The sequence below is a fragment of the Ochlerotatus camptorhynchus genome, unplaced genomic scaffold, assembly GCF_037179485.1.
Source record: "Ochlerotatus camptorhynchus isolate MF236.1 unplaced genomic scaffold, CSIRO-AGI_Acam_v1.1 ptg000174l, whole genome shotgun sequence".
In the NCBI taxonomy this organism is placed as follows: Eukaryota; Metazoa; Arthropoda; class Insecta; order Diptera; family Culicidae; genus Ochlerotatus; species Ochlerotatus camptorhynchus.
Window position 1 is genome coordinate 41,499 of NW_027040664.1, and position 14,538 is coordinate 56,036.

A 14,538-nucleotide genomic window follows, 5' to 3' on the forward strand; every position below is an offset into this window, starting at 1 on the left:
AGTTCACCTGTTGACGTCGAAGTCAAAGATGGCTCCATTGTCTACACACCTCTCCATCGCCAGACTAGAACTCTGCAACGCGCACCTGGCAACGCAACTCTTCAAGAAGGTCAATGAATCGCTTCAGAGCATCTCCATCGTCTGCTTCTGGTCAGACTCCAGTACCTTGCTTCAGTGGCTGCGCGCCACTCCAACCCGTTAGAAGACATTCGTCGGTAATCGAGTGTCCAAGATCCAGACCAGTACGAACATCGACTACTGGAGGCATATTGCTGGTTCCGAGAATCGCACCGATAACATTTCTCGTGGTTTCATACCAGCAGACATCGTAAATTGATCTCGTTGCGCCGTTCTGGATCAAATCCTGCCCCGTTGAACGTTAGCAGCCAACTCAAGCCATCGTCCGTCATTCCACTATGCACTATCAAGCTCCAACACGCTGAACAGCTACTCTGCCGCTTAGCGCAGCATGAAACTTTCGCCGAGGAGTTATCGGATCTATCAGACGGCGACCGTGTCGCCAAATCTTCAGCACTCAAGTGGCTGAAACCCTTCGTGGATGAAGACGGTATTCTTCGCATCGGTGGTCGTCTAAGTAACTCTGCGCTTTCCGTCGCTAATAAGCACTCGATCGTTCTGTTCGCCAAACATGCGCTGTCTGCTCTGCTGGCTAGCAGTTACCATGTAAGCATATTGCACACAGGTTAGGGTGTCCCAAAATTGCACTATGTCTGGAAATCTGGGGGCTCACCCTTCAAATGATAGCTAAGGGTATTACAAACAAAATTTTGTATGGCGGCAACTCTGGGAAATGTTGTTTAGAAATTGCCCCGACGAGATTTTTGAAAAAAACTCCATTTTTCATAGCTATTATCCATTAAATATTTTTAGTTCTTTAAATTTCAGAGAAATCGCACCCTTTTATATTTTTCGCAGATTCCCAAGGGTCAAAACTATAAGAGAAAAAATTGCTACGGCATGTTCTGTGTCCAATTTGTTAGTTACAATTTTTCAAATTCTCACTACATCACTGCATTCAATCATCAAAAGTGGGTATCAAACATAGCGCTATTATCAATTAAATGCAGCAGATATATGGGAAATTTAATAAGCGAGTTTCCCCGACGCGTCCGTTTCCCGTGTGTGGTGTCGACTATTATGGGCCCTTTTACGTGAAGTCAGCAGTTAGAAATCGTGGACCTACCAAAGTCTACGTGGCCATATTCGTCTGCTTCTCAACCAAAGCTGTCCGCATATTATTAGTGAGCGACTTGTCCACTCCTGCGTTCCTAGCTGCACTCCTTCGTCTAGGCGCCCGCCGAGGAAAAGTCGTCGAACTCCATCCCAACAATGCCACTATCTTCAAAAGTGCTTCACATGCTCTCAACAAAATACAATACAAGCTGAAGTAAGATGAAGCACACCGTGTCTACGTCAGTTTATTTTCCTATGGTCGTTCGATGACTCCAAAATCGGTCTAAGTATTTAGAACAACGAACAACTTTAACTTTCGGCGCGTGTGGTGATCGTTTTCATTATAGTGAAAACGGCTAAGTTCCTCCGCAAAACGGGACTTAGAGGATTAGCTGTGTTTGGTGGTTGTCTTTCGCGAGTTGTAGTTTTCGGTGTTGTCAAGGGCCAGCGAAGTAAGTCCTTCGACTAACGGCACGGCGAGTTTCGCCATCAGCCAGTTATACGTCACGTTGATGTCAAATTGAAACCTATTTTTTGAGGCAGGATTTAGCCTGACCATCTGATATATAACGTTAAGAACGGTTAAAAAGAAAAAAAAAATTAAACAAAAAACGCTCTCTCAGTTTTTTTTACCAGAAATGAAAAAAAATCACGATCTTTCAAATGCAATCAAAAGTTTGAAAATTGGTTTGCTCAATTTCAAGAGTTTTGTATTTAAAATAACTATTTTTTAATTTTATTTAAAAAAAAAGCATACAGAAAAAGATGCTAACCTGGATGCTTCAGCAAAAATATGCGTCATCATAAGTTCTAAATGTGGACAAAACAACGTTTTTACCAGGAATGAACTTATGAAAAGATATTTATAGAAATCTTTTTTTTAGGGGCCACCCTAACCTGCTTGCTTAAAATAATCATAACTCATGAGCCACAAGAGATAAAAGTTGCTTCGAATTGATTGTTCTACGACTTCTTAGAGCTTTGCATTGGTCTATCTCAAATAATAATATTAAAAAAAAGTTTGTATTTTTTAAGCACCATTTTTGTGGACCACCCTGATTTCACTAACATAAAAGGATTGGCGAAAAAATATAAAGAAACTTTCCCGAAGACACTGTATACCTAAAACTGACGGTTTTGGCGCAAACATTTTTGTCTTCCTAAATACGGCTTTGGGACCATTGTGCAGTGGATGGTCCTCCGAAAGATCTGAAACATCCGTAAAAGAGGTGAATTTATGAAACTGATCCAAGAACTCCGTATTTTTTCGACCATCCCGTGGTTCTCAGTATACATTTTCTGGCCACACCTCCAAATTTATTGTGATACAACGTTATGAGTGGTTTAGAAAAAAACGCGGAGCTTTAGGGTCAGTTTCATGAATTGACCACTTTTTCGAATGTTCCGGATCTTTTAGTGGACCATCCTGTGGTCCCCAGCGTCCATTTGCTGGTCATTTCTCCGAAATTATTGTGATAAGACGCCTATGAGTGATTTCTAAAAAGCCGTGGAGCTCTAGGATCATTTGTATGAATTGACCACTTTTACGAATGTTCCGGATCTTCCACAGGACCAGACTTGTGTCCTCCCGAAAACTGACTCTTCCCAAAAGGTGGCCAACTATCTGCTTTACAACTTCTCCAATGACTTCAGGAAGTGATCTCTTCGAATTGCCGTACAATCAGTGTTTTGTCCCAATTAGCTCAATTCCCATATGGTACGTGTATTCGTTAATGCCGGATCGACCGCACTATAGGAATCCAGTGGCATCAGTACTATAGGAATCCAGCAAGAACGAACCCGCACTATAGAAATCGTGCCTGTATTTTATAAAATCACAATTTTTGGTATAAATCCAGAAATAAAAAAAAAAAAATTAGCCCCAGCATGAGTTAAACATAAAACATATTTTAGATTGTAAATTTATCAACTTTGTTTGGTAGGTACCGTAAAAACCGACTCCATTTCGTAGGATTTTTCATTATATAAAATCATATCTTGCAAAGAGTATATTCGATCTATAGGTATAGGTAATAAAAATATCTGTTTAACATTAAATTATTATTTATGTTAAAAGACACCCTTTCGTTTTGTTTTGTTGTGTGGTTAAAGCTGACGATATGCCCTTAAATCTGGTGCTGAATGTTGGATGTTTAAAAGTATTTGTTTAATTATTTTTTGATCAATCATATTTTAAAACATAATAAAATTCCACATTTTTAAGATCATAAATGGATTACATTATTCAATTTAAAATGACGTTTCCTATCACTTGAACTTCATCGTGGAAAAATGTCCTTCTAGAACCTCGAGAAAATAGGGTCAGTTAAGAATTTTCTTCCACTGATATGTAAAAAGTAGAAGAGTCTATGCCTAGGGCACTTACGGAAGGTTGACGTAGGACTGCGATTGGTCGGTACAATTAACCAATTAGTCAAGGCTATTTTTCAGGCAAATGGCGCTGTCCCATTGGTAGTAAGTAATAAAAATCCCTACAAATTTGTTAAAGTGGAAATAATATGCTTTTGATGTATATTCAGGTCAAAAGAAGTTGTAATAATAAATAATTCATAGACCTTTTCGTTCATGTATATGCATTTAGATTAATATTTGAAGTCTCTCCTTTTTTACATATTCTGCACAAAAGATACTTTCTGCCCCGCCCCATTCATAAAAATCAGCGGGAAATCTTGTGAGGGATGAGCTATTATGTGTGCAGAATGTGTAAATAAGGAGGGATTTCGTATATTTTGTACAGAATATGTAAAAAAGAGGGATTTTGAATATTAATCTAAATGCATATACAGACGTACCAGACATGTTTTGCACGTGAACACGTCAATTATGCCTTTGGCATGGTTCTTTAATTCAAAAGCTACACAACGAAGTCAATAAAAACGCGTGATATGAATGATTGCAGCCATAATTCTCAAAAAACAAAAGAAACGCTACGAACGAATCAATTTTTATCTTCTTCCGATAGGCCGAAGTGAATTTAATGGCGATTCAATGGCTTTTCAATGCGCTAGGCCAAATTTAAAATCCGTAGGCCGAGTTTGGGGTCAAGAAACAGTGTTAGGTTTTTTTTTTTAAATATTTCAACAATTAGTTTTTTTTTTTTCCGTCGATCTTGTTTTCCGTGCTGAGCACCAATGCTACCGACGTGCCAGGAAGGCAGCTCCCACACCTGGACCCTACCTATCGACCCATCAACTCATGAACCGGGGACCAACGGCTTTACTTCCCTTCCGAATTTAATAATAATAATAATAAATTTAGAATGCAGCAAAAACATTACATTTTGTGTTAAAAAACCGCTCGACAAATAGCTCTAGGTAAAGGACTGGTTGTGCTTAGTCGGCCCAAAATTAGATCTAAGCCCTACGAACAGAAAAATAGTTGAAAATAATAGTTATTTACAAATATACTGAAAACATGGTGTTCGCGAGTGGACTGTATGCATTTAACCTTTTCTTAATGGAAACTGGTGGACACTCCAAAAGACAACCATTTCCTATCAGGGTTTCGGAATCTCGGATGAAAACACATGTTAGTTTTAACTGTTCTTTAAACCACTATATATACACTTATTTACATTTATTTCCTACTGTTGCTCTCACATGACCAAACATGATCTTCACTTGGTGGAAGCTTCGGACAATAATGGCTTCCCATCTCCTCGTAGAATTTCTCCTCCCGTTCGTGCTATCTCGTTCTCGTTTTGTTTCGACGTTCGTGTAGCGGCACGTTGCTTATTCGTGCATCTCAGCAGGCTGCGGCCGGGTGATACACTGTCAAATAATTTCCTTCATACGCGGCGTTTGCGAACGGCTCGAACATCCTCCCCCCGGGAGCTCCGCAATTATTATCGTTGGCAGCCTTGGAAGTAGAAGCATTGTCAAGTATGGGGAGAGGAGCCAGCTTGTGGATTGGACGTTTCAGCAGTCCGTCCTTGGTCTGGACATCTACCATCCGAACCATTCCGTCTGCTCCTGAATAGGTTTTTTCAACCTTCCCGATCTTCCAATACTGAGGAGGTAAGTTGTCGTCCTTGATTAGAACGACCATTCCCGGATTGATGTTACCTCGTTTCTTTGTCCATTTTTGGCGTAACTGCAACTCCAACAGGTACTCCTGGGACCAGCGTTTCCAGAAATCACTACGAAGGCGCTGGACGTATTGCCATCTGGAGAGTCGGTTGACTGGGATTCCTTCGTAACTTGGCTCCGGGATGGCAGTCAATGGTCGGTCAATCATAAAATTACCTGGTGTCAACGGTTCAGGCTCCGACGGATCATCGGAAAGTGCGTACAAAGGCCTAGAGTTAAGCTGCGCTTCAATCTGGCAGAGCAAAGTCGAGAACTCCGGCATTGTGAGTAGGCTCGACTGGCAAATCTTCTTCAATACGGTCTTCGTACTCTTAACTCCAGCTTCCCAGATTCCTCCCATGTGCGGTGCGTTTGGGGGAATCGTGCTCCACTGAATCTGTCGGATATGGCAGAACTCGAAAATCTTCTGCTCGGTCACCTGCTGCTTGAAGAGCCGACAGAGTTCGTTCAACTCGTTCCGAGCACCAATGAAGTTGGTCCCGTTATCGGAAAATATTTCCTCAGGTACTCCACGACGAGATACAAACCGATGTAAAGCGGCAATAAAGGCATCAGACGAAAGATTTTCAACAACTTCTAGATGAATTCCCTTCGTCACCATACACACAAATACGCTTATGTATCCTTTTAAAGGTGCCGCCTTTCTGCCAGTTTGCTTGATGAGCATCGGACCAGCGAAATCGACACCAACCTTGAGGAAAGCGGGTGCCTTATCGCAACGAGCGACGGGAAGATCGCCCATACACTGGTTGGCTATCGGCGGTTTGATCTTAAAACACCGCACGCAATTTCGAGTTACCTTACGCACAGCAGATCGAGCTCCCAAAACCCAAAACTGTCGACGAAGCTGAGCGAGCAACGCCGAAGGTCCAGCATGAAGGTTCTCACGGTGCAACGCAACAATCAAGCTCTGGACGATTAATTCATGGCTTGGCAAAACCAACTGGTGCATCACTCCGTATGGTAAACTTGAATGACGCAGTCGTCCACCAACACGAATCAAACCATCATCCAAAAATGGGTTTAGCTTGGAAAGCCTTTTGCAGTACTCACAAGACGCGATGTTGATAATTTCTTCACCAAAGTGCTGCAATTGAATCACCCGGACAATTACCTTCAACGACTGACGTAATTCGAACATGGTTGTGTAACATTGAATGATTCTTTTTTCTTTCACTTTCTCCTTAGCGTTTCGGCAAAAGCGCAGAACGTATGCCAAAACACGTTGCAGCTTCCGGAACGACTCAAACTTCAGAAACACTGGCAACTGATCCAACTGTACCACCGCAGGAACAACAGTAGCTTCACGCAACTCCGGAACTTCTTCATCAGACAGAGGTGTTGGAACCACCATCTGATAGTCTTCACTACGCAGGAACAATGGCCCATTGCACCAAAGATCATTCTTCTCAAGATTATCAGCGGATTGGCCACGGGACACTACATCGGCTGGGTTCTCCAGCGTATTTACATACTTCCACTTGAATTGGTTTCCAGTAGAGGTAATCTCACCGACACGATTGCGCACAAACACTTCCAAATTGTTTGGATTCTTCGCTAGCCAAGCTAGCACCACTTGATTGTCAGACCACAAAACGATGTCTTCAAAATGAAGTGCCAGGGCTTCAATCACTTTTTTCACAAGCCGATGGAGTAGCAGAGCCGCCAACAGCTCCTTTCTTGGTATGGTGAGGACTGACTTCGGCACAATCTTCGATTTGGCAGACAACAATCTTACGACTGCAGTATGACCAGATACGACAGACCTGAGGTACATGCGCCGTATGCTTCTAGCGTTGCATCACCAAATCCATGCAACTGATAAGCAGAAGCACCAGTAACCACCATTTGACGAGGCATTCGGAGATTGGTAACACCATTCAACGCATTCAGGAAATAGTCACATTTCTTCTTCATATCGTTTTTGAGCACTTCATCCCAATCCAATTCTTCCTTCCAGATAGACTTCATCAAAAGTTTTCCGATCACAATAACCGGCGCCACTAGACCCAGAGGGTCAAACATTCTCGACACTAGCGACAGCACTTGCCGCTTAGTCGGACACTTCACGTCCGACGTTGGAAGGGAAATAAACTGCAGAGAATCCGAAGCAGGGTTCCACAAGAGTCCCAGCGTTTTTATCACTTCATTTGCACTACACTCATCAATGCTGACCAGTTCATCACGATCTCTTTCCGGAATCTTATTCAGCAACTCAACATTGTTCGATGCCCACTTATGCAGATGAAATCCACCGGCTTCCAGTAGATCGATCAGCTGGGATTGGGCTTCCGCAGCATCATTCAAGTCATCAAACCCGAATAACGCATTATCCACATAAAAACTGTTCTTCACTATGTCAGCCGCCAGAGGGTACTTGCCACCTTCGTCGATTGCCAATTGCAGAAGTGCCCGCGTTGCCAAAAATGGGGCAGAAGCCGTATCGTAGGTTACTGTTGTCAACTCTAGGACACGGAGAGGCTCTGAAGAATCTTTCCTCCAGAACACCCGGAATAGCGGAGTAAACCGCCAGTCGATGAAAATCTGCCTGTACATCTTGGCGACATCAGTAGCCAACACATGAAGAGGTATGCGGAATCGTATAGAAATTGCCTGGAGATCGCTTTGACTGATGGCACCAATCTTCATCACATCGTTGAGCGAGCTACCAGACACCTTTGCAGACGCATCAAAAACCACGCGGCACTTGGTAGTGGTATTCGATGGTCGCAGAACTGCATGGTGTGGTAAGTACCATTTAATGGTACCTGGTGGATCCTTGCTTTCATCGACTTCCTTACAGTGACCAAGAACTTCGTACTCCTCCATGAAATCCTGATATTGCTTCTTCAAATCTGGGCACTGCGAGAGCTTTCGCTCCAGTGAACGAAACCTTTTCAAAGCCAGCGACCTAGAATCACCCAACTCGCTGACGGTCTCTTTCAGAGGCAACTCGACTATGTACTTCCCGGATGCATCTCTACGATGGGTAGCTTGTAAATGCAGTTCGCATTCGTCTTCTTCGGTGCTGGACTGATAAGCACTACCGATATCTTCGACCTCCCAAAACCGCTGAATGGACTGACTCAACTCATCCAACGTGACGGAGTGCGAGTAAACGATCCCGTCAGAACGATCACCTTCATCGTATACACCACCAACAACCCAGCCAAATTGGGTTTCGCGTAGCATTGGAAGATTGTCGGCAAACAAGATCTCGCCAGGCAGCAACAACTTAAGGAACCATTCGTTACCAAGGAGCATATCCACTTCACTGGACCGAAAGAATTCGGGATCTGCCAGGTGCAGCCCAGCTGGAATCTCCCACGAGCTTATATTAATACCCGATGTAGGCAGATCTGCTGTCACCTTATCAGTTACCAGGCTTCACCCTGGCTTGGAAATCCGTGTACTTCGACGACAGATGAACCATGCTGCTGCTGGATGAGTGGGTTTTTGTTCCATTCACCCCAGCTACGATGACGTTCGACGATTCTTGCTTCAAGCCCAGCAAATTGACCATTGAACATGTTAGCAAATTGACTTGCGATGCACTGTCCAGTAAAATTCTGCATGAGTGTGGTTTGTAGCTTTTATCATAAATATCTACTACAGCTGTAAGCAGCAACACTTGCTGCGTACGGGTGGCCACGTTCGAACACGTAGCTGTTGTCTGAACAGATGTCGACGGTTGAACATTCTGCTCTGCTGGTTTTGAAGATGGATTGCTGAGTGGTTCCACTACTGGATTAGGTTTTTCTTCGGCATGAAGGAGACTATGGTGCCGACGCTTGCACTTCTGACAAGTTTTCTCAGACGAACAGTCTACACTCCTATGGCCGCGCCGAAGACAGTTGAAACAAACTTTTCGCTCACGTACCTTGACTAATCTTTGCGGCACTGAAAGTGACTTGAACTCAGAACAGGCGAAGTTCTGGTATGCCTTTCCGCAAAATTCACACTTCATCTCCGTTTCACTTGATGAAACTGCTGCGTGAGCTTTCTGCACCGACGGCCTGTTGGTTGAAGGCGATGGCTTGGCTGGAACTGAAACTGGTTTCTGACTGCTGGCTTCAACCCTTTCCAGTATGAACGTTTGCTCCTTCAGGAACTTCAGCATCTCGTCGTAATTGGGCAACTCCGCGTGCTTGATGGTTGATTCCCAAAGATGACGTACATCATGGTGCAATGCTGAAGCAAGCAGATGGATTACGAAATCCTCTCCTACTCCATCGAACGGTCTTTCCAGGAACTTCAGTCCTTCGACATGCTTGGAACATTCGTCCACCAGGCTCCTTAATTCCACATGGCTCCGCTTTGTCATCCGCCCAAGACCAAGGGCGAGACCAAGGATATGGCAATCGATTGCATGGCGTTTGTTCTCATATCTTTCCTCCAGAATTGTCCAAGCGTGGACGTAGTTGCCCTCGTTGATTGTCTTGGCATCGATGAGCCCAGCTGCACTGCCAACCAAGGCTTTGTCCAGATGGTACAACTTTACTGCCGGTGTATCTGAACCCTTTTCCACCAGATCCTTGAACATGGCCTTGAACTTCGGCCAGCTCTCGTACCGGCCATCGAATGTAGGGATGGGCATCCGAAGTGGCTGATGAATCACAACCGGTGCTTGACGATTCGGAATGTCATTAAATCTGACTGCAGCTTTGGCAGTATCGATTCTTGTCACTTGCTCCTCAAGCAAGATGGAAACGATGTCGTGGAGGATGTCGTATTCTTCGTACACCTGATCGTGGTGCTCACGATCGTCAACCAAAACAATTGCCATTATCTGATCGTGTATATTTTGTTAACCTTTATGGGCCTCTTCCAACTTCTTCAGGTAGACTTTTGTCTCAGCCTCAGTAAGCTGGACCACTTCTCCTTCATCAGGACGGATAGCATTAAGTAATCGTGTTAATTTACCTTTTGCCACGCCTCGGAGGTGGACGAGTTTCTCCAGCTGCTCCTTTTCCATGGCTGCAATCTTTTCTGCCAGCTTAACCTGCTTCTTCTGCTTTTTGCTCAACGGAGTGGTGGAATCCAGAGTAGACTGCCCAAGTGCCGAACTAACTCCAGAGTTTCCGGGTACAGGTTTCGAAGCACTATCGTCCGACATGCCACCGTGGACACCACAACATTTCAAGCCTTATGCTCGACGGTGGTTGGGAACACAGCCAAGTCTATGCTCACGCAACCGGATCTGGCGTACACGGATGGCCAAAACTGGAACTGGCTTCAAAACTAACTTCACTTTTTTGTGGGAACTTCCCACGGCTCTGCAACCACTTAATCACTTGCTTGTTGTTTAAATGGTTTTCACCATTCTCACTTTCCAAAATGGCGACTGCCAGCTTCTTCTTCACTCTTCACAAAATGGCGTCATCGCATTTAGTTCACAAAATTTACGATGGAATCCATGTGTTCACACCATCAATTTTTCTCAATGTTTTTCGCGTCCAATCTTCGCTATTCCACTACCAGTTCTTCATCCGGAATCCGGAACTTTCGGAGCAACACTGCATTATCCGGTTTGCAGGACCAAAATGTTCGCGAGTGGACTGTATGCATTTAACCTTTTCTTAATGGAAACTGGTGGACACTCCAAAAGACAACCATTTCCTATCAGGGTTTCGGAATCTCGAATGAAAACACATGTTAGTTTTAACTGTTCTTTAAACCACTATATATACACTTATTTACATTTATTTCCTACTGTTGCTCTCACATGACCAAACATGATCTTCACTTGGTGGAAGCTTCGGACAATAATGGCTTCCCATCTCCTCGTAGAATTTCTCCTCCCGTTCGTGCTATCTCGTTCTCGTTTTGTTTCGACGTTCGTGTAGCGGCACGTTGCTTATTCGTGCATCTCAGCAGGCTGCAGGCCGGGTGATACACTGTCAAATAATTTCCTTCATACGCGGCGTTTGCGAACGGCTCGAACACATGGTAATCGAAACACAACAGGCTAAAATAATAGAATACAAGCTGAAATCATTTTTATTTGATCCCTGGAGCTGTCCTCAATTGCTGGATTAAAATTAACTTGTTGTTAAAAGTGACAGATGTAAAGTTATTCATTAACCCTGATACCCGAGCGTGATTATTACTGACAGACAAAAAGGTAACTTTTAACAACCATGCACAAAAACTGGAATTTTCTTACATGAAAAAAAATATTCAAATGTCACTTTTAGCTTCGACCTAAATTTAACATGCTAAATGAATCATAGCAGGAGAAGGTTTTCTGTTTAAAAAAAAAGTTTAGCAGTTTCAACATGATTAAATGTTTTGAGAGATATTCAAAATTGCCAAAAATCGACGAAAACCCCAACTTATACACTAAACAGCAATTAAACCAATTCTATTTTGCAAACACATAAATTTTGAATTCTTAGCTTTCCACAGGTTTTAATAATTGCTAAGCTGATTATCTGATCACGCCCAAAGCTGCAAAATTACCGAAAAATATTAAAAAGAGTTGCAGAGCACATGCAAATTAAAGATATCGAAAGCGTGTTGCCAAAATCAGATCCTTACTGTACTGAGAATTTATCGTATAAAATCGACTTATTTAATTAAGCTTCTTCAGCGTAGATATCGATTATTATTTTTTTTGATAAATGCGTGTTAAAGAAGTAAGTGATGAATCGTTTACGTCTAAATAAGGATTTTTTTTTTCGCGAAAAACATATCGATCTATATCCAACCAGTGTAGATTACTGATGATACGATGCGATCTCATGAAAATTAGAATCATTTTTTTTTCAATAATTTGCAAACTTTTGTTAAAATTTGCTTTCACTTCCCACTTACGCACTGCATTAGCCAAAAATTCTCGTTCCAGGCTTCTTTTACAGATTGTAGCATTGTAGATTGTGACCAGCAAATCTTGCAATCAACCATTTTGTCGAGCTTCTGCATTAATTTGCCATCAGGTGCCACTGCTATTATCTGTAGGGACATCTATCGGAAACTACGCATAATCTGTTTGCCGTTAATTATTCATAGAGGACAGTACAGCGCAAAACATGTCTGGTACCTCTATAGATACATATAGATTAACATCAAAAGTCCCTCCTTTTTATATATTGTGCACAACATACTTTCTACGACGCCCTGCCCCTAACTGGATGTCCCACGATTGTTTATGAATGGGGTGGGGTAGAAAGTAATTTTTGTGCAGAATATATAAAAGAGGAGCGACTTCCGATATCCAGCGCCAGAGCGTAAACCTAAACATACTACGCATTCATCAAAAGGAGTACCTTCTTACAAGCATAAGATTGAAAATGTAATTAGTCTTTAGTGGTCAGTGAATGAAGACGGAGTAAAAGCTCCCAAAAGATGTTTTGACGTAGGACTAAGTCTTTCTTTACTATACTGGGGGTCACATTACGAAATTGAAAATGAGGTTTGAAACGAAAATGGGGAGTGTTTTCAAACGCATATATCTCAAAACCGTTTACGGGAAATATGTCATGCAGTATGTCGTTCGAGAGAGACACTATTTATCAATGTTTTGGTGTATAGTATAAATCGTGAAAATAGTGTTAATTTAACAAACAAAATAGGAATATTTAACGAACTAATCAGAAGAGCGGACATATGGAATGAATCTATATTCTCTCGCACAGACATCACTTTCCAGCTCGTACGCAGATTTGCATTCCACAGTGTTTTCTGGCAAGACCGTAGATCTGATCGGAGCTCGATGAAATCTGATTATGCAAGAATAGTGGAACAGGAAGAGCAGCCGAAATGTTCGTCTACAAAAGGGTCTGTCAAATCGCTTCCATGCTGCAAAATAGTCGAGTTAGTCATAGCTAGCAGATAACGTCAGAGTAGAGGGAAAAGAGGAGTAGCTAAGAGGGATTTACACACTATATACACCGTGCAGCGTGTGCTTTGCGTTGGTAAGAGCACCCGCATCAATGCCTTGCTAAAGCTATTTTAGAAACCTCCTCCATAACACAGTAACCACACTGGGGGTTGCTATTCAAGTGCGGGAAATAACAATCTGCCTCTCGGTGAACAGCGAGTTGACAAATATAGCTGAACTGGCATTCGAAGGTTATGAAGCTCTGATTTGCGATTGTAGAATAATTGTATATTTCAGTTTCAGTTAGTTTTAATAATTAACCAATTGCGCTGATAGAATTCAATCTTGTTTTTATGCTGAATCATATTCTAACTTTCGCAAGTCTTATGTTGCTATTTTCATTCGATTACTTCCTGTTATTTACGGTAATAGTCACACGCAATCGATTATGATTATTGCAAGTATGCTAAGCTATGCACTGCGCCGTCTGCGTGCGTTGTTGATTGCCTTGCGCTTGACCGAGTAAACAAGTTTATTGCATTTGGATTTCTTAGGAATGTTTATTTGAGGCCCGGTGGAAATGCTTAGAAAATGTTACAAATTACAATGTAAATGTAGAAAATTAGTAAAAAAGGATCGAGATCTTTTTAATCAACTTGTTGTTATGCTTCATGAATGAATTTGGATTTGAAACTAGTATGTGCACTGTGGTGGCCATGGAACGTTCCGTATTTTTTTAAAACGCTTATTTTGATGCTACATTAATGAATTTGGATCTGGGACCAGCATGCGGACTCTGCTGGCCACAATTCGGTCTTTGGGAGGTCCGGACCATGCGTAAAAGTGATAAAAAAGATTCAAGAGCTTCACGATTCCCTTTTTCTGAAGCTACATTTATGAATTAGGATCTAAGACTAGCATATGCAATTAGGTAGAGGTGTCATTCGTTGGAAGATTTTGAACATCCACAGAAGTAGTCAATTCGCGTAAAAATCCTAGTTTTATTTGGACTTCCCTGAAGTTTTGAATCTTTCCTGAAGTTCATTAATTTTTTTATTGTTCCGACTGAAGACCTCGCATTGTTACTGAAGCATTGCAAAATTCATGAAATTATTGAAATATCCCATAATTCCTTTCAGTTCATTGAAATATACTGCAATTTTCCTTAAATAAATGAAACTGATATGAAGATCTCTAATCATCAACGAAGTTCCGGGAACTTCCCAGAATATACCGAAACTACTAAAAAATCAATATACTTCTCTGAAGGTCTCTATACGTTCTTGAAGATTTATGAACATTTTAAAAAAATCTCTAAGTTTTCTTGAACATAATTTTATCATCGCTGAAGTTCTTGCATTTTTTTTTACCATGGAACTTCCTTAAAATGATCTCACATTTTCCTGATGCTCA

General features: G+C 42.1%; 1 protein-coding gene across 1 annotated transcript; it reads right to left on the reverse strand.

Annotated features, from left to right (window-relative positions):
• Positions 1-4,959: 4,959 nt before the first annotated feature.
• On the reverse strand, positions 4,960-10,089 carry LOC135701683 (uncharacterized). Its single transcript, XM_065222539.1, has 4 exons — positions 9,184-10,089; positions 8,685-8,802; positions 7,042-8,617; positions 4,960-6,982 (listed from the first exon to the last, which is right to left on the reverse strand). Exons 1-4 carry the CDS (start codon positions 10,087-10,089, stop codon positions 4,960-4,962), a joined length of 4,623 nt encoding a protein of 1,540 aa, XP_065078611.1.
• Positions 10,090-14,538: the final 4,449 nt, after the last annotated feature.